The 20,369-nt window shown below is 40.6% G+C and overlaps 1 protein-coding gene across 1 annotated transcript; it reads right to left on the reverse strand.

The window, feature by feature from the left end:
- Nucleotides 1–882: 882 nt before the first annotated feature.
- Nucleotides 883–19,589, reverse strand: nlrc3 (NLR family, CARD domain containing 3). Its single transcript, XM_069664845.1, has 19 exons — nt 19,395–19,589; nt 16,488–16,651; nt 11,583–11,846; nt 9,576–11,319; nt 9,379–9,465; nt 9,075–9,158; nt 8,366–8,449; nt 8,180–8,263; nt 8,000–8,083; nt 7,795–7,878; nt 7,575–7,658; nt 6,650–6,733; nt 6,102–6,185; nt 4,979–5,062; nt 4,591–4,674; nt 4,361–4,444; nt 2,203–2,286; nt 1,428–1,511; nt 883–1,338 (listed from the first exon to the last, which is right to left on the reverse strand). The coding sequence occupies exons 2-19, from the start codon at nt 16,609–16,611 to the stop codon at nt 1,248–1,250; spliced, it is 3,402 nt and encodes a 1,133-aa protein (XP_069520946.1). The 5' UTR covers nt 16,612–16,651; nt 19,395–19,589; the 3' UTR covers nt 883–1,247.
- Between the last annotated feature and the right edge of the window lie 780 nt (nt 19,590–20,369).

Consider the following 20,369-nt stretch of genomic DNA (forward strand, 5'->3'; position numbering starts at 1 on the left):
AATAATAATAATAATAATAATAACGTGGGCTTTTGAGTTTTGGTGGTTTTCATAAAATGAATCCAGCCACAAACCCGCAGGTTCTGAAACACCACTTCTCTGTGAATTTTGTCTTATCTGTACTTCCTCCCTGATCTTCATTTGTCCTTTTGGATTACCTCCCTTCCCGGGTTAGCAGGAAGGTTGCACCCGGCTGAATTTCTGTCCACCAGTGGCAGAGTTGAATGCAAATCTGAATGATATCTTTCAAATGATGTGTTGATGCTGGTAAATCAAGAGTGGATTAGTGGATACCCTGGATGTGAAGCTAAAATCCTTCTATACTGTTTTCCTGTTGGTTCTGGGTTTACAAAGTCTTACAAAGGTTGGAATAACAACAACTTGTTGTAATTTCACTGCTTCTCTTTTGATATGAAATAGCATTAACCCGTTAACCACTGTTGGACAACAGCTAACGTTAGCATTGAGCACTTCATTGCTTACTGTTTGCCAGCTTTAGCTATCTCTGGGGGCACATACCAAAGGTCTTCATGTATGTGATTCTTGATAGACCCTATTGTTGTTTATTCATTCAAAATATGACTTCCTATTCAGCTTAAATTTCTCGAGATTTGCCCAGACTTATGATAAACTATTGTATATTTACACACAGTGAAAGTATAGAAGTTCTGGAACGATTTTAAAGTTATACTCTGTCATGTTTTTGAGTCAGGTAGCTATTAAGCATACAAAAGTAACAATACAGTTGCTGATGTAGATTTACTTGAAGCAATGACACCAGTCGAGGCCTCATGAAATAATGTGTTCATGGCCGTTCCACTGAGAATCTCTCAGCTCAGCAGGAGTGCACATGAGTGAAATAAACAGCTGTGTGACTCAGAGTTTCCATTGAATCCATTTTATTTCAGGACTGGAGGTTTATTTGTGCAAATAGAGCAAATGTACAGAGAGACCTCCTTCATCAGGACAACTCAACAGGGATGCAGCTACCCCGTGTAATCACTGAGGAGTGAATGTACATACAAAATGTGACTTTAAATAACCTCATCCTATGTTAGACCTTTTTTTTATCCCTTCCGGTCACTTCTACCTCAGTGATAATCTCTTAATAAATATTCAAATATTCGTCAAAAAATACAGTGACACAAGTATAAACATATGATTGTCAAGCACCAATATACAGCCTGATGTCAATTCTGCTCTACATCATGCGTTATGTCCCCCAGTAGACGATGGTCCGTCCCTGGTCAGATGTCCACCACACACCCCGGAGCGTTGGCTCTTATAGCGTCAGATATGACCTTTGCCCCAGATTGTCCAACGCCATTTCCCTGCAGACTGCAGAGGCACAGAAACAGATTTCAGCGATACTTAAACTGTATATATGCGAGGGCAAATATAGGAGAGGTGTCGGAGAGAAAACTCACTTGATGTACGTTAGTTGGTGGTTTCCCTTCAAGGCTGTTGCAATGAATATGGCTCCATCCATACCCAGAGAGTTCTCCTGCAGACTAAAGATGCACACAAAGACAGTAGTTTTTTCTTAATCAAATGCTGAGTGAATATAAAGCTCTTACTATCCTGATAAATGTGGATTTAGCTGAACATTTGTTCCCAGGAGAAACAAAAACAGGAAGTCCAGTACAAGTGTACTTTTGCAGCTAACTGCCCTTCGGTTCTCATAATGAGGATCATTTTATTAATCAATCAATCAATCAAATTTTATTTGTATAGCGCCAAATCATAACCAGAGATATCTCAAGACACTCAAGGCACAAAAAGAGCAGGTCTACACTGACTCTTTGTTATGTTATTTAAAGAGAGGCCCAACATGAATCACCATGAGTAGCACTTAGCAATATTCGGCACATTGGCAGAAAAACTTCCTTTTAACAGGCAGAAACCTCGAGCAGAATTTGTTATTACAGAATAAAGGATTGATTATTCATTGGGTTAATTAGTGAGACACAAGGTTAGCGCCGTGTTGTCTGCTGTTAGATACGGTATATGTGGCCTCAGGAATTTATCACTGATCTGAGACAAAAGTGCAACCAAATAAAGCAACGCATTTAATTTGAATTGTCTGCACTAAATTAAATATGTATTTATTCAGATCAAATGTAATGTGTATAACAAACTACAACAGTAATTGGTACGCCCATAGGGATCCATGGGGATCAATATGTTCCAGTCAGGACTTACTTCAGCGACTTGAGGCTTCTGTTGTTTTTCAGCGCGTTGGCCAGAGCCTTCGCTCCCTCCATCCCCACAGTGTTCCCACGGAGACTGAAACAGTGGAAAATGAGTTGCAACACATAAATGCCAGCCTGTGTTGAAAACACTGGAGACAACAATAGTGAGAGCTGCAGCTTGTTTGTAGTGTTGTTTCAGCGCATGATGCATCTTAGAATCGTCTCTTTACAAGAGCGGGGAGCAGCTTGTGCTGGTTGCGTAAAAGTTAAACAAAAGCTGAAGTGTCTCGCCTCCTCTGGCTTCTGATCTACTGGCCTTCTGCTCACAATGTGTTTTCTCCTAGACGTATAGATGGAATGTAAAATGGACTGTATTTATATGGCACTTTCCTAGTCTTCTGAGCACTCAAAAGCACTTAGACATTTTTTTTTTTCAATCTTTTATGCCTCATTGTGCGTTTGTGTAATTACCTACAGACTGATATGCATCTCATTTTAATTAACTTAAACTTTCCATAAAGATGAAAGAACCCGTCTATGATACAATCTACGGAAATTAAACATCTGATAAGCCAATGTACTTCATCACTTTGATTTAAAAAAGCGTCGTACACACCAAGAGATGTTAAGGATAAAAACGTTACCTTGGTAAAAGCCTGTCTGACAAGATTGTGTGTATTACAAGAATGTATTAATTTTAAAGGCTTGGGATCACAGTAAATGTAGACTGGCTCCTTTTGGTCACAGGTAGGTGCAGCCAAGTTTCCTTTCAACATTGGAGGGGACATTTAGGAAGTGCCTGGGTAAGAGTCCAGGGGTCAAGACATTTTGATTGTTAAACACTTTATTTGCTGTATTATAGACTATTTTTAAAAATGCTTTATTTAATGTTTTTTGTGCATCTCTGCAACTATCTAAATTTGTGAATACATAAAAAATGTCCTCACACTTTCAAGATTGTTAATTTGTACATTTTGACGGTTTCTTTACGCCAGCCAATCATCTCGCTTCCACGTTGTCCTCTGACTCCTTTAAAGGCTCCCATTATAGGAACTTCCGGACAATGGATATTATTTATGGTAGGGATTTCATCGTTAGCATGTCCCTACCAATTCAGACGCTGAACTTCAGCCCTCTCAGGCTTGTTTGTTGGTGCCTTTTGGATACGTATTCGACAAATAATATGACTTGCTGAGCAGTTTATTCTTTTACCAGACCATCCATGCAGTCTGTGCTCCAACTCTTTGCGTCCACTAGAGCTCAGCTGAGCTTGTTTACTAGAGCAGTTTTCCTCCTGGTCAAAAAACACGCTAACACTCGGCTTTTTTGCTTAGTGGGAAAGGCTACATATGGCATTCAGACCCGGGTCAAACGACTCTGCAGTAGATCGGGGTAATTATTGCGTTGATGGGAACACAAAACCCGGGTCGACCCGCTAATCTCCGCTCCCTTTCCTCTGTCGGTAACTTCTGCGACTCCTTGCCATCGTACCATTGTCGCGCTGAGTTTGATAAACAGACTGAATGAGTAATAGATACAATAAAGACCTAACCACCGTAACATCTTCACTGTTTACTAACACTGTTTCAGGCGCGTTTGTGACGTCAGACGGTGACGCAGCAGAAAAGAGACCGGAAGCAGGATAATCCACTGGCAGTGGGAAAAGAGTCGGCATCTATAAGCGGGTCTTGGCAGGTCTGGAAAACCCACGTCAACGTGCTAATTTCGTTGGGAAAAGGGTATAGCTAATAAGTAAGCTAATGAATTAGCCTACGCTTCTCTACAGCTCAATCCTCTTATCCAAAGGTGTTCACCTCTGGCTTGATAAAATCAAGATGGCAATGGCCAAAATGGCAGGTCTCAAACCAATGGATTTTTCCACTTTTTGAATAAACCTTCCAACTAAATACACAAAAGCCTTGCATACAGGGGAGCTAGTGCTCTCTTCTTGATCTATTTTTGCCTCACTTATGTTCACAAAGCAGCTAAAAGTCTTGCTCGGCCTTTTGTGATCCATATGAGTGGATGCAATGAGCTGTACATGAAGCGGAAAAAGCAGTAAACAGCAAGGAGCAAGACTGAGCTCCACTGGCTCTAAATTGCTTGCTTAGTATGTGGCTGTCTGATAACAAAGGAACAGTTTGACACAAGACAGAGCTTGGACTCACTCCAATGTTTGCAGGGTTTGGTTCATCGTGAGAGCATCTGCCATTGCAATGGCGCCGCTTGTGCCCGCTGAGACCCCTTGAAGACTGAAGAGACAGCAGACAAAACGTTCAACATGCATATGAAATAGCAGACAGTTGTATGTATATAAATGTATATTTGTATATACAAATATTCTGGACAAAAACAGTTTTGAACTTACAATCTGTCAAACTTAATTGTTAATACCAACCATAATGTCCGCAGAGACGCGTTGGTCTTTAGGGCTTCAGCAAGAAAAATTACTCCTTCGTTCCCGATAGCATTCTCCTGCAGACTGCAGCAAAAGGGAGACACACAAAGAGACACAATGGAAATCAAAAAATCGTAATAGAAACCTGTGGCTGAAATTTCACATAAGTGTCCGGCTGCTGCTGAGACCACGACCAGTCAATAAAATCCTCGCAGGTACTCATTTGCTCACGCTCATGCCGGCTCAGACTTGTTTACAGAATACACCCTTTAAATTTTAGAGAGATCAATTTAATTGCAGAGAGACAAAGAGTGAGAAAAGAGGCGTGTGGAATAGGGATTGATAATTGTCGGCTGTCAATGGCAGACAGCTGAACCATTAGCCTTACTCCAAGAGTTGCATTACACCGTTGGAGAGGAGTGCATTAGCCAGAGCTTTGGTGGCAGAAGACTTGATGAAGTTCCACTGAAGGCTGTGAAAAGAGAAAGAGAGGCATATAAGGACTAATTAGTGTGAAGGAAATTTTTATGTTAACTAATAATCATGGTATAATCAGCTACGGTTAATTTTAAGGATATGTATTGTCTACTCCTCTCGAGGGCCTTGTGCATGATTTACTGTTGCTCCTTTGGTCTTAGAGAGATAGTTGGTGGCCTTGTCTGGGCTGAGAGCTCCAGGGCAAGGGGTAAACTCTAGATGGTCAGGTGCTTCAGCTAAAGTCATAACAATAACACCTTACTTTGTCTCTGTGAGAGGGAGTTCTTACTGTAATGTATAACATACACTGTGAACCTTGAGTCTGTGTCAGTCAGCTAGACAGCTGCGTTCTGTGTAGTACTCATCTTTTAATATTCTTCAATTAAATGACATCAAAAGACAACTTTGTTTCCCAAAGAACTTTACTGGTCTCGTCATCAGAAATTGCCACCACAATAAGCATACTATAAATATGTATTTTTTAAACATCAATGATTGCAAGAAGACATTAGCGTGGTGAGATTTGCTGGTTTTATCTTAAAACATGGTAAATGGACTGTACTTATATAGCGCTTTTCTAGTCTTTGCGACCACTCAAAGCTGCTTTTACACTACATATCACATTCACCCATTCACACACTGATGGCAGAGGCTGCTACGTAAAGTGCCCAACTGTCAATCAGATATCACATTCATACCCGTTGGCTATGCCACCGGGAGCAATTTGGGGTTCAGTGTCTTGCCCAAGGACACTTCGACATGTAGCCTGACGGAGCTGGGGATCGAACCTCCGACCTTCCGATTGAAAGACGACCGACTCTACCACTGGGCCACAGCCGCCACATCCATTTAATGGTTTTCTAAGCTGCGATAAAACAACTTGTTTTTAGAATCCTGAAGAATGATTATGAACCTGTTGCACTTCTTTTCTTTTACAAATATCTTGATGCTCAGGAAAACTTTCCAAATATTCACATACTCGTGTGTTTGCCTGTGTGTGTGTGTGCTTGCATCAGCATGAAAAGCCAACTTACTGCAAAGACGTGAGGCCTCGATTGAACTTGATTGCACCAGCAATAGCTTGAACTCCGTCATCGTGCAAGAGGTTGGCTGTAAGACTGACATACACACACATGCACATGATTAAACATTAAAATGTCACTCGCATATGTATGCTGTTTATTAATCAAGTATCAGACGTAGTTAACAGACAGATGCACACTGAAGTACATGTGTAAAAGGTTTGTGATGTCATTCACTGCTTTCACAATATGTCAGCTTTCACGCTATTAAAACATCTGGCGTGGAAGGTTGAAAATTCCACGTCACTTAATTGTGTAAATGTGATAGTAGAAATTATCATAAAAGTGGAGTTAATTAATGCCATAAATGTGCAGCTGTGAATGTCACCATATGTATTTGAACTGCCTCAGACTTCATACAGTGGTCTCATGAGACTTGCAGTTTTCCATCACACAGTGAAATACCACTGTCTGGGGGAGTGACATTTACTGAGCAGTATTTCCATGCCCCTGCGAAACATTACAGCAGGCTATACACCCAGATTAATAAGGTGACTCACTCGAGGTCCTGCAGAGAGTTGTTCTCACGGAGGGCGTGGGCCATGTTCTTCGCTCCTTCCACTCCGATGGAGTTCTCCCTTAAACTAAACAGACAGAAATATTCTTATAGAAGGGATAAGAAATGGAGGCTTCCAAAAATATCAATGCCACCAAAGTCTCTGTCTGTATCCCAAATGATATTTAACTTCATTTTACACCGTCCAGCACCCCAAAACCTATGAAGCTAAGCTAACACACTGCTAGCTGTAGCAGTACTGGACTCTGAAGGGAAACCAGCATTTTTTTTCCGTTCCAGATGTAAAGAAAAAAAAAAAAAGAACTCAATGACATCTCTAATGACACAAATAACTAATCTGGGGGGTTATCAAAAAAATAGTATCTAGCAATGTTGTTTTTATCTGCCCTTACCTAATACCATCTCAAGCTAAACGTCACAAGCTCGGCCATGGGCCCTTGCTAATGCTAATTCAGACATGTTTGTAATAAAAGGTGACCTTAGGAGCATTTGTGGATACAAAGTTTGTAACAAAGATCTATTTATCCTCGCTGAGGTGACGCTAAATTGTCTGCATGCTAACGAATTTCCATTATGTAACTTGGTTAAAAACCATGTGCTGCAGTGGATTTCAATTTATTTCAGAATAAACCCCAGAAACATGTTTGTGTTTTTCAGAAACGACATTGATTGAAATGCTGAATGAGGACTTGCAGCTAGTTACAGAAACTACTCTAACAAAGGCTAGCTAGCTAACAAAGGCTGGACGTGGCTTTAACACTTTCCTATATTTAAAGGACAGATATGAGAGTGGAATCAATCCTCTCATGTAAATTTACTGTAGTTTGTCGCAGACATCCTTAATGATATTAGGCATTGGTTGTAAATGGAAAGCTACCTGCTAAAACCAAAATAAGTTTGATACTCACTTCAAGGAGAGGAGGCCCCGGTTTGACCTTAGTGCTTTGGTTAAGGCTGTCATCCCCTTGTTGCTGATTGAGTTACTCTGTAGTCTGCCAGAAGAAAGGTTAAATGCAACTGTGATCACTCGCAAGACAAACTGCATTATAATTTTATTTCATGTGATCAACCACAATGTCAGATATAATGCATTAGTGGTAGACTTAATGACTTAATGTGGGAACTGACTGAAGCAAGAGTAGAGTGTGGTTGACTGTCAAAGCCTCGGCAAGAGCGACTGTTCCTTTGTCACCGAGCTGGTTGCTACAAAGACTGCAGAGAAGAACAAAAATAGAGCCACTATTTATACCTAGACATAGATCTGCAGAGAACATCGAAAAAGAAGGGCTACATATAAAAAAGTTTTAGTACAATTATGTTAATTTAAGATTACATCAGCTTTGTGAGAGTCATGTTTGTCTTCAGTGCATCTGCAATCCTTTTGGCACCTCCCACTCCAATCCTGTTCTTCTGCAAACTGTAACATTACATCGAGAGACAAAAGTATATTATATTATACCAGACAATAAGAAAACACAATACAAGCAGTAGGACATGCAGCAATAAAACTTACTTTAGAGACACCAGTTTGCGGTTGCACTGCAATACTTCTGCAAGGGCCTGAGCACCCTCCTCCTCAATGCCATTGTTCTGGAAGCTAATGAGTGGTTTGGAAAATTGAGCAATCATCCCAATTTATGCTTTTACCCTGGTATTATATATTTATCATTATGTGCATAAACTAAAATCCATGGCTTACTTGACTGATACCAGAACTGGGTTCATTTTCAGAGCCTCAGCCAGGAACTTTGCACCTTTGGAGCCGATGTTGTTGTTCCGGAGACTAAATTAGGAATAGATGGTTAGATGACGTACAGAAATATAAAATCATAATTGAAACGCCATATACAAATGAATACATCTCTTTCATATAATGGTAAATGGACTGTGCTTATATAGTACATTCACACACTGATGGCAGGGGCCTAAGTGCCAATCTCAATCAGATCTATGCCCATTCATACCCGTTGGCTATGCCACCGGGAGCAATTTGGGGTGCAGTGTCTTGCCCAAGGACACTTCGACATGTGACTGTAGCAGTCAGGAATCGACTAAGACGAAGACCATAAAAATTGTGTGTAATTGAAGCACAAATCGTAACTTTTTTGTTAAAGTTGCAGTATGTGAGACAACATTGTTGTCTGTTGTACTGGTGTACTATCTATATACACCAGCAGGCGTTGATGCTTCGTGTGGCTTTAGGCTTGTAGTGGTTTACATGACAGATCCTATTGTGATCATCCGAAGCAGGCAAGGAAAAAGTTGTAATGTATTACATATGATACACCACTGCTGAGTATTCAGTTTAGTGCAGGAGAAGTACATCAGTTACCTCTTATGAACTCAGAAGGTTATGGCTGGTAAATTAACCCATCTATTACAAATCAAAGGCAAAAAACAGATCTCACTTGAGAGAGGTAAGCGTCCGGTTCACCAAGAGGGCTCGACTCAGGGCTTTGGCTCCTTTAGTGCTAATGGCGTTCTCTGCCAAACTGGGGGGTGAATAAAAGAGGTTACAATCACATCCATTTTCATCACTGCACCAAGCCCGTGGTAATCACTGAGTGGCCTTGTAATCAACAGGACCAGCACTTACTCATAATTAAAAAGTTTCACAATTAAACGTAACAATCAGGCCAGTTCCTCTGATATTGGGATTCAGAATTATCAGACTGTTGTTCATAAGAGACTCTGCAAAGTAAATGACCTCACCTAATCTTCTGGATATGGCAGTCTTTGGCACTCAGGAGGCTTCCCAGCAATTCCATGACATCATCTTTGAAGTGATTGTTCTCTAACCTGTGAAGTAGATAAGTCATAAGTTCTCCCGTCGCGGAATAAGTGAACAATTTGACCCTTCTTTCTTCTTAGTTTTAGTGTATTGGGAGACAGTGTTTTGGGTAGCTGACCTGAGATGGCTGCAGTACAGCAGCTGTGGAAGCAAACACTTCACTGTCTTGTAGGTCAGAGAGCCTGTTAAGTTGGTCTGTTCACTGCACTCTTGCGACACATGCAGCAGGTAGCCCAGCACAACACAGTGCGCCCTTGTTAACTTCCCTGCCAGGCTGCCGAGCTGTAAATCCTCCTCTACACTCCTCAACAGCTCTGTATGTTGCAGCTCTTGTAAACAATAAGCCAGGTTCACTGCACGCAGGGACACCACAGTGTCCCCGCTGACCAAGAGGCCTTGTAAGAACCCTGCGGCCCAAGCCTTCTGATTGCCATCATCTTTCCCGAGCGCAAGAAGCCCAGCAAAAGGTTTCAGTGCCACTGACAGCAGGCCTGCCAGGAATCGCACAAACACATCCAAGTGACCATCTTCGGCTTGCTGCGAGTGCTGGAAGGCATTTTTAAAGTGGTTCTGGAAACCGATCTTTGGCCAAGACATGGTGCTCTCTGAGAATATATCAAAGATGGCCCGCTTGGAGGAGACATGGTAGAAAGTAGCAGCAAGAAACTCCTGCAGAGTCAAATGAGTGAACCGATATGTTGTGTTTATCACTGCCTCCTCTCTGATAAGAACTCCAGTACCAAGACTGCTCTGAGTTAACAGTGGATCTATTCCATAGGCCCTGAGGTCCTGCTCACTGAAGGTGTACTTGTGTTTGAGGAGCCCATAAAATGCAAGTCGTCCCAGATTGCCCAGCAGTTTACGATTGTTCCCATTGAGCTGCTCCATTTTTACAGGCTCCCTGCCTCTTGGTTCACCTACTTCTGCCTTCATGGAACAAAAGTGACCATACACCTCTGTACAAGTCCTTGGAAGGCTCTCTTGTGTTTCACTCTGCATAATGTACACGAGGGTATCAGCAACCATCCAGCAAATCCCAGGTATGTAGCACATTACCATTAAGATGTTATGGGACTCCAAGTGCGCCCATATTCTGCTGGCATAATCCTTCTCCGAGAAGTGGTGGTTTAGAAAGAGCTGGATGTCCTTTGGACTGAATCCTGGAATCTCAGTCACTCTGTCAACCAACCCTCCAGGGATGAGTGAGGCAACTCCTGGCCTGGAAGTCACCCACACTGCAACATCAGGAAGCAAATTCCCTCTTATGATGTTTGTAATAAGGTCATCAATTGACACTTCTTTCTTTGGGTCATTGCAGGCACCTGCATCAGAGAAATTTAGAGTGCAGCGGAACTCATCCAAACCATCAAGTATGAGCAGTGTGCGGCAGGAGGTGCTCAGGACCAGACTGGGGTCTGTTAAATGAGGAAAAGCCATTTTCACCAGCCTCTCTGCAGAGAGTTTCTCTAATGAGTTCAGCTCGCAAAAATTGAAAGGCAAGACAAAGCTTACATCTGTACAAATGGTCCCTTGGCACCATTGTCTGATGAAGTTTCGGACCCAGGTAGTCTTGCCAATTCCAGCCACCCCGACTGTGACGGAAACCCTGGGAGGTAAACTGATCCTGGTCAGGGGCTCCAAGAGTTTTGCCAGACCAAGCTGTCTGAGATGGTTTCTTTTCCTTCCTCGAGTAACCCCTACCTGCATTAAGTCATGCTCCTTTTGCTGGAGGTCAGAAAGTCCATCAACCAAAAGTAAGGTTCTCGAGGAGATATTTAGTTTGGGGCAGCTGACCAAATCTCTGTCTCTGTGCTGCTCATATCGTCGTAAAAGCACCTCTTTGTGCTCCTTCACCATGGAATCTGCAGAAAAAGGACATGAACTCAGGTTACTTTTAAACCAAGGTTGTACAGGATTTTTGGTGACATTCAGTGCTTCACAAGGAGTAGTTTGGGGCTCCATGTCTTGGTCAATGACACTTCGACACACAGATGAAAGGATTCGGTATTCAAACCGTCTATTACTGGAGGATGCTATACCAACTGAGCTACCAGATTCCTTAACTTTCACTTTAGCCTTCAAAGGATTGACTAACAGAGAGAGAGTACCACTTCAAGTCCCTTACCATGGTTTAAGATGAGAGAAGCCACCTGAGAATCTGAGCTCTCTATGAAGCCCTGGAGGGCATCAGACCCTTGAGTGTCCTTTCCAGAGGTAATAGTTGTGAGCATGTTAACCTGGTCCTGCAGCTTGCCTGCTTCCTTGATCTTGTTCTCCTCAGCTGAACTCAGCACTTCAACCTTTCTCAGGTGGGTTAGCATCCCATCCAGGAAGGAGGTTGTCATGAAGCGTTGCAGCTGCTCTTGATGCTTTTTGATCCAGTCAGCATCTAAACCAAAACAGAGTACAAGAAAACTCTCAAGAAATAATCAATGATATTAGCAAGTGATGATCATTAACTAAATTTTTTTTAGATAGAAGTTTTCATCCTTTCATTTTAGCATTTTTGCCAGTCATTTCAGAGAGTATTAAGCACTGATAGAGTTTAATTAAGGGACATTCATTTTTATTATGTGCACCAGAGGACACATAGTTTTGCAGTTAAATGTATTCTGTTAAAGCCAGAGGGTTCTTGATGCGCCCCACTGCTTCACATAACCATTAATATTCAATAGCAATTTTTTGATTCATACGTACTATCTCTCTGTTTTTGTACTTTACACTTTGCAAGTTGTGACTGAAATTGCCCAATACTTTTTCTTCTGAATTCGTCTGTTCCTCTTTTTGAGTTCTTTTTCACTTACCTAATCTTTCTATGAATTTCATATGTATGGTCTGGTTTGTCCCCAACATTTGAGGGCTTGTTACCTAAGACATCTTTCTCTTAATCCTATATTAACCATTTTGCCCCTTCTTTTTCACCATCACAATAGCATGCTATACAGAAGGTGATATCGGTCTATTTGTTTGTTGGTTTGGTTGGTTGGGCCTTATCTTTTGTCCAAACTGAAATAGCTCAACAACAATAGGATGAATTACAATGACAACGTGTGCTGTACAATCTCAGGGGCTGCTCAGAGAGTGGGTCGCCATCCGATCAGAAGGTTGGTGGAAGTGTCCTTTGGCAAGATACTGAACTCCTAGTTGCTCCTGAGGCATAGCCGTCAGTGTATGGATGGATGTGAATGTAAATGATGATGTGCTTTGCACTGTTCTTAGTATTGCAAGACTAGAAAGGCTATATAGAAGTGCAGCCTATTTACAATTTATCCTTAGATCCATGTTATAGATGATGTGTGTACGAATCTCATGACTTTCCTTTTAAGCAACCAGCAGGTCAGATTTTTTCACTTTTTCTGTTTGATCACATCTTCTCAATGGATTTGAATTATTCTTACATTTTGTTTTCTGACATTCCTATAAGCTGTACTTTTTTGTTTGTGCTACTTCTGTAGCTTTTGTTAGCATACTAAAACACTAAGATGGTGAACACGGAAAAAAACACGTCAGCATTGTTTTTTTCTAAGCATATTAGTATGCTAATGTTAGCATTCGACTCAAAGCACTGAAGCAGCCTCACGGACCCCAAGCATGGCATAACACTCCGATGTACCTGTTAACTGGATTTACATTTACCATGACACAGCCTGAACATACCAATAGCATTCATTCTTAATTCACCCTCAAACAGGATGTTGGGAGACCTGTGGTGGAAATTGTTATCATGCCTTTTCTAAAGCCACAACATAGGAGATATTGATATTGGTATCGACAATACCAATCAATGATGCTTTTCATGCTCTCCTCACAAGAGCAAACATACAATAATTTATGCAACAACACTAATACAATCTAGAAACCGTGCATGTTTTTTTATATAATGAATGAATGAATAATTATGAATAAGTTACCCTGAACAAGGAGAGTTCAGGATTTTCTCACAGTTCCTTTTCTCCAAACTCAAAGCATATTTCATTTAGCAGCAGAGGCCTAAAGGTAGCACCTCGGCACAGTAATGGCAGGTCATTACTTACAGGTTGCTTTAAGCTTTCTGCAGCAATTGCCATCAACAATTACCATCAGTGCTAGTCGAACATATGCTGAAGAAAAGAAAGTGCCCACATGTCTCTCCCAGCCTTTTTATACTTTAGTTAACGTGACAAATTTAGTCATAACAATTTCAGTCCGTGGTCTTTAATCTATCCAAAACCCAGGCTGCTTTAAAGAATAAAAATTAGGAGATAAAAGAAAACTTTGTGGAAATAAATTGAATCCCCAGACACAGATTCTTGAATTAAAAGCGAATAAAAGCCAGGAAAGTGACATCAATACCTCCTTATATCTCCTCGGGATATTCAGCAAACAAAGACTCTCCGTCCTCTCTTAGTAAATTAAAAAGCACTGCTTGGCAATACAAATCGGCAAATGTCCACATAGGTGTTTCCAAAAGAAAATGGCAAGCAATACGTGGCACCTTTTTTCTTCCTTTTTCATCATAAAGTTCAAAGTAACTTGGAACACCTGTAAAAGCATCAGGGCTCCCCCCAGGAAGCGGACGTGGTGAGCGCTATGTCACAGTGATGAGTGGTAACTAGGCGACAGCTACAAGCAATAGCTTCCACCATTAAATGTTTCGTTTGTAATGGCTGCCTGTGCTTTCTCCTTTAAACATTAAAAATTAAGTGTATACTGTGCATTTCCAATTATTACAGAGGAAGAGAGTGCAGCTGGATTTGACCACTGCATAATATATTTGAGAATGAACAGAGACCCAATATGTATATCCGAAAAACAAGCTGAAAAGTCCCGCCTGGAGATCAAAAGGCTTAATTAAACTGATGAATATTTTTCAACCATTTTGGTCTTTGAAGTCGTTGACACCAATCTTCAATCTCATTTTATAACTTCACAAACTTAACCCCCCCTGCTGTATTTGTCTTTTTTGCCTTCATTTTTGTCTTGAAAATCTGAAGGGACATTGGCACATAATTCAAAGTAAAACTACATATATTTTACAACCTATTAGCTTCCATTACACAATAGCTAACGTTAGCATTCAGCCTCTTTCTAAAAAATATTGGCATTAGCTTGGAGGTTGCTGAAAGCTACTATAACCGTTTGGTGTTACATGATACAATAGGAAATTGCTAGCTAATGTCAATAACGTACTGTTAGCTAACGTTATGTTAGCTAGGAATTTACCCTGCAGTAAATCTTTTGGTGTGAACTTGCCCCATTTTATTTCTCTGAAAACAACTTTATACTCTTGCATCAACATCAAAAGGCTTCATTAAGCTGTTAGATATATTCCAAACATTCTAGTCTTTGAATTAAGTTGACACCAATCTCTCTTCTCATTTTACAATTTCTCAAACTTAACCACCCCTGCTGTTTTTCTCTTTCATCATTTGATTGAGCAAGCTTGTTCATTTATTTCCCCCACCCCAAGACCTTTGTCGTAGAAGTTTCAAACATCATCACACCGAGGTCTTTTTCTTCTGATGACACTCTCAGGGTGGGAATCCCACATGCTGTTTTAATGTCATAAGTGATACAAATGCGAGTAGTCTGAGAAATAATCATGATGCCAATAAAAGACAATGAAGAGTGCAAATCTGGAGGGAGGTTGGCACATATTTCAAAGTAAAACATCATATTTAATAACCCATTACCTTCCGTTCCACAACAGTTAGCATTCAGCCACTGACTAGATAATATTAGCATTAGCTTGGAAATGCCTGAAAGCTACTATTACGGTTTTCTAGTGCAACATGACACAGTAGGAATTTCCTAGCTAACCTAGATAATAGCTGTGTCCCAAATCAGGAGCTGCATCCTTCAAAGATTCATTGCACGCCAATTCAAACGAGGTGGTGGACTCTCATGCAGTTAAGGAATACACTTTTAACAGAAAGTTTTTGGTTTCAACTCAATCAAAAAGTGGTACAAATATTAAAAAACGTAAGGTACCTTGAAACTTTGAATCATCTAAATAATCGATGAAGTTATGTGACGTTTGTGATGATAGCTAGTTAGCCAGCTAGCTGCCTGTTGCTAGGTGACCAGAGCGGCACTTTGTGACGCAAGGGTAAGGCCGGGAACGGCTGGTGACGCAAACAGGAAATCCTCCGTAGACCAGACTGTCTCATTTCGGTTAGGCCTTAGCGGTCTATGAAGGCTGTGAATGACTCGTCTTTCGTAGTCCTTTGAATGATGCAGCCTCTGAATTGAGACACAGCGAATGTAATGTTAGCTAACATAATGTTGGCTAGGAATTTACAGACAATATTGTTACAGTATTGCTAGCTAGGAATTTGTTGAATGCTAGCATTAGCTGTGGGGCTAGCTTAAAGGTTATAAAATATGGTTGAATTAATTAAAGAGTGTTGATTTGATTAAGTGATTTGTCAAATGTCAACATTTATGTGACTTAAAAACTACAACATTATAACAGGTGAAAAAATTGGCTTCAAATTTTTTCCAACATAAGTGTCACCACAATATAATCCTCCATTTATGATAGAAAGAAATCTTGAACTTGAACAAAAACACTTGTTTTTTTACCGTTGAAGTGTATGGTTGTACTAACATTTCCCCCACATTTCGAGGACATTTGAATTACTTTAACCACAAACGTCCACCTAAAAGGAAACGTGGTCCTTTCAACTTATTTCGTAACTAACAGCTCCTGTTGTGAGTCTGATAAGGCCCTTTAATCTCACCTCTGTAGCTTCAGTTATTATAAGAAGAGCAGAATGTAATGATGTGGGCAGCATGGGTGAATATGTCAAAGTAACTGAAGATGAATCAGAATTGGACATTAATCTTTTGAATTACAGAGCTGCAGATCAAAACTCAAAGAACAGTCTGTCTTTTTACTCCATGTAAAGTCCATTTAATGATGCCTTTTATAACCTTTGTCTTACCTGATAAATCTGTATTCTACTGATTCTCCGAATCTTAGGCCAAGCATCATCACCAATCCACCATTTAGATTAAAAGAATGATGCGTGATGTTGTTGAATCTTACCTTTAGTTTCTGCTTGTGAAGACACAGAGGAGCACGTCGATTGAAGATCCACGTAGCAGTCGTCCTGCCACATGATGCGTTTGCTTCGATCCAGGATAGAATCGTAGAGTTCCTTCCTCTCCATGAGAAAGTTTGAGTTCAGCCCTCAAGACTTTCCTTTTTATCTACACCAGACAAAACAGCATTACTTGCACACTGTGCGACATTAAACTTGTGATGACAATCTTTAAAAAACAACTCAATACCCTCCATAAACTTCTTTCATTGTCTAATTCACGCTCCAAATGTCAATTTAATATGCTGTGTATTAACTCATGCATTACTGATTCATTATCTCTTTTCAAAAGCAACAATATACAGCACCGTCGGGGTGAAATCGCACTGTATTGAATGTTTTATTCTCCAGCTTTTACAGATAATGTCAAGATCTGTTGTGAATTTCAACGAGGCAGATTCGATAAACAGTTTTTAAACAATACGCAGTAAGAGTCTTATATTTATAGACACGACAGACGAGCTTGACAAGAGCTACTTGCAACAAAGCTCAGTGTTGTGCTAATTGCCGTCAGAATAAAGGAGACATCTGACATCTCTCTGAAAGCCTCTTATCAGATAAACATAATGCATTCTTTCAGATTCAGCATCAGGTCAGTGAGCTGCTTACATGTATTTGTTACGCATTGAATACAAAGTGTTGTGACATACTGACTGCCAGGCGTCGGTGCCGCACATGATACACATAATCATCTTTAGAAAGGTAACACATTTGTGTTGGATTTTCAAGCAGCTACCAATATGCAGACTGTTATCTTGTCTGTATGCTGCTTTACATTTAAGACTAGAGATAGACCGATATGGTTTTTTCAGGGCCGATGCCGATACCGATTATTAGTAGTCAAGGAGGCCGATAACTGATATTTGAAGCTGATATTCATTTGCAGTAAAAGTGAAAATATTGGCGTCAAAACTTTGAACACTTAACTTTGTTTAAATGCCTTTAAGCATATGTTTATTAAACAAACAAACAAAAAGCGCAGGGAGTTCCAGGGTCAGCAGCATCTCTTATAAATTTAACTGAAAATTTAAATAAATAAATAAATAACTTCCTGAAGTTTTATAAAGTAAATAAAACAAAGTTAAATAAAATTTGCAAAGAAATGAACTCTTCTGGCCGTCGGATAAAAAAAAAATTAAAAAAGGCCGATGCCAGTATGCATCAAAATGCCGAATATCGGCGCCGATAATCGGTCTATCCCTATTTACAACAGTTAAATACATAAGGACTCGACTTGACATAACCTGTGACTTTACTTGACTTGACTTGCCCAAGAAAAATCGACTCCAGACTTGCTTGAGACTTGGACCAAATGAGACGTACTTGGGACTTGAGCAAAGATGACTTGGTCACAACACTGAGAAGGGAACTTTATCAGGTTTTCTGGGACATTAGGCACTTTTCTTTCTCGTTTTTTTACCTCAGAGACAGACCTGCTCATACACATAAAAACAGGCCCATTAGCAGGGGAAAAACGAAATACTAATAAAATAATAACTTCAAAGGATGGCACCAACCTCTTTCTTCTCTTTACCCTGCTTCTTTGACTGAATGGCCCAAAGTTTGATAGCTTTAAACTATAAGATCATGTTACCTACCTTACATCAAAACAAGGCCTTGCATAGCTTAGCTTCAACCTCTACAGTTTGTCTGTCTGAATCACTGACTCTTAAGATCCCACTGTTCCTCCATCATCTCTGCTGATACTCCCCGTCTTATTGTTTGTATCCACATTTTTATTCTTAGGCCTCAGTTTGTTTGTTGTGATGCGTCTGAAAATGTACTTCTGGGTTTTTTATCTTCCCACTCAAAGCAGCTTTTGGGGATTTTCCTGTTAGTGATGCAGAGGCCCCTTCAGGACATTAATTGTTTTTTCAGTGTGCGGGACCAAATTGCGCTCTGACTCAACGGGAGCACTTAGGCGGGTGTCAGTCAAGCGCAATCTGTCCCCACCCACTCAGTGCTGAAACGAGGTCTCATCAGGTAAAAAAAAAACATCTGGTAGGGGGGTTTCAGGTCACTGTGTTGTACTGACTCTTCAATTAGCTGCTCCTGAAGCACACTGTGACGCTGCGATAGTCATGAAACCGACTGTGCACTTGATTTTAGCTCTTAAAATAAATACAAACAATTTAACCTATATTATCTCTTGCCACACACTCAATAAACATCATTTTATTGCATTTATTTGCCTGAGATGTGGTTTATAAATAAGCTTAATTATTTGCAAATTAGCAAAACTGCAGTGACAGTGCTGCGAACATACATTTAAGTCATATTTGAGGTTTCAGAAAGAGACACAGGAAGTAGCAAATGCTTCCTGTGTGGTTTGTTGCAGATCACGTACGTTCTCAGAGGAAGCTGATACAAGAATGAGCTCGAGACTGGTTGCCAGCTTCTGCTGTTACATTGACATAGTCTTCATGCCCTAAACCACTTAATAACACACTTTTTTCAATGTGGAAATGTGTTGGGGTGAGTGTCAAACCGTTGGTAAATGCTGTTACACACAACCGCCCTGCTACAACAGAAACGTAAGTCTGTAAGTTTCCACAGTTATCAGCAAAAGCACAAGTATTTGTATCATTTGCATGATGCAGGCAAAATCGCAAAGAGAAAAAAAGCAACGATCTGTTCAGATTTAATAACATGAGATGCCAGTATGCGTCAGAAATCATAACTTACGGCAATGTTAGTAAAAGTCCATCAAACATATTATTTTAGTTGAATTTGAATTGTCCCTGGAGCAGATACACACCCTGGGCCACGGTACAAATTTAAAGTCTATGGCTGGAGTCTGATTAGAAACTTGTAGATGTAAAGTTTGACATTCAGTGCGGTACTTAACTCACCATGTGCTTGTTGAAGCTGTCTGTAGTTGTTAAAGGATGTAAAATGCCTCCCACATAGATGTTTGATATGGTAATGCCATAATTCTCAAGAAAGCAGGCGTAGGACGACTTTAAATGTGGAATCTCAGAGGAGTAATATCCAACAGAGGACTTGCAAGCGAATGAGACGAGTCACAAAAGTGCAGCGGCTTTTGTCATCGTACGTTTGCACCGTCCGCTAAGATACAGTTTCATGCTGCGACTCCTTCCTGTCTGTTTCTGCCTTCCTGTGTTGTGGTGAGCAGGTTGAACAGAGAAAAAGAGAGAGAAAAAAAACTGCACTTTGTGCTCGCAGTGCGACTTTATCAAAGAAAGTTCTCGGCACGCTTCAATGTGGTTTTTTTTAGGCTGCTGCTCATCGATGAAGTGTGCTGAAGCACAGAGGAGCTCTGAGAGGCCTCGTGATTATTGGTGTGGAGGTCTGTGAAGGCTGCAAATGCATCGTTAAGTACTCCTGCAGACAGCTGAGAAACGAATTAAAGGTGTTCAGTCAGAAAAAGGTAAAAGGCTCAGCTCGGATTCTTTATTCTAGTAAATAAGTACATACATCAGACGTATCATACTGTGTGTAACATGTAGGTAGTGGACAGAACAAAGAGTCACAGTGCTGAGCGAATGGACTATAGGATAGAAATAACACAACAACAAGCGAATAACACCCTGAAACCAAATTGCACATCAGTGAAAGTCTTTTATTTCAAACGTGCTACATGTGCATGACATTGGAGGGGGAGGCAAACACCGGAAAGAAAGCTTTTAAATAACAACCAGGAGACGCAGGTGAGAGAAACTTTTCTTTCTCCACAGTTTTCTTGGAGGTGTTCAGTGAGCAAGTTCTCTGTTGGAGACCTTGAATATTAACGTTGCATGTGAAGGAAAAAACATTTGTGAGTTTGCAGCCTCTCTGGTGTTGCTCTTGAAATGTGAATATGCAGC

Source organism: Semicossyphus pulcher, unplaced genomic scaffold (assembly GCF_022749685.1).
Source record: "Semicossyphus pulcher isolate SPU_LCO1_2020_fin unplaced genomic scaffold, fSemPul1.0.p SCAF_16, whole genome shotgun sequence".
NCBI lineage: Eukaryota > Metazoa > Chordata > Actinopteri > Labriformes > Labridae > Semicossyphus > Semicossyphus pulcher.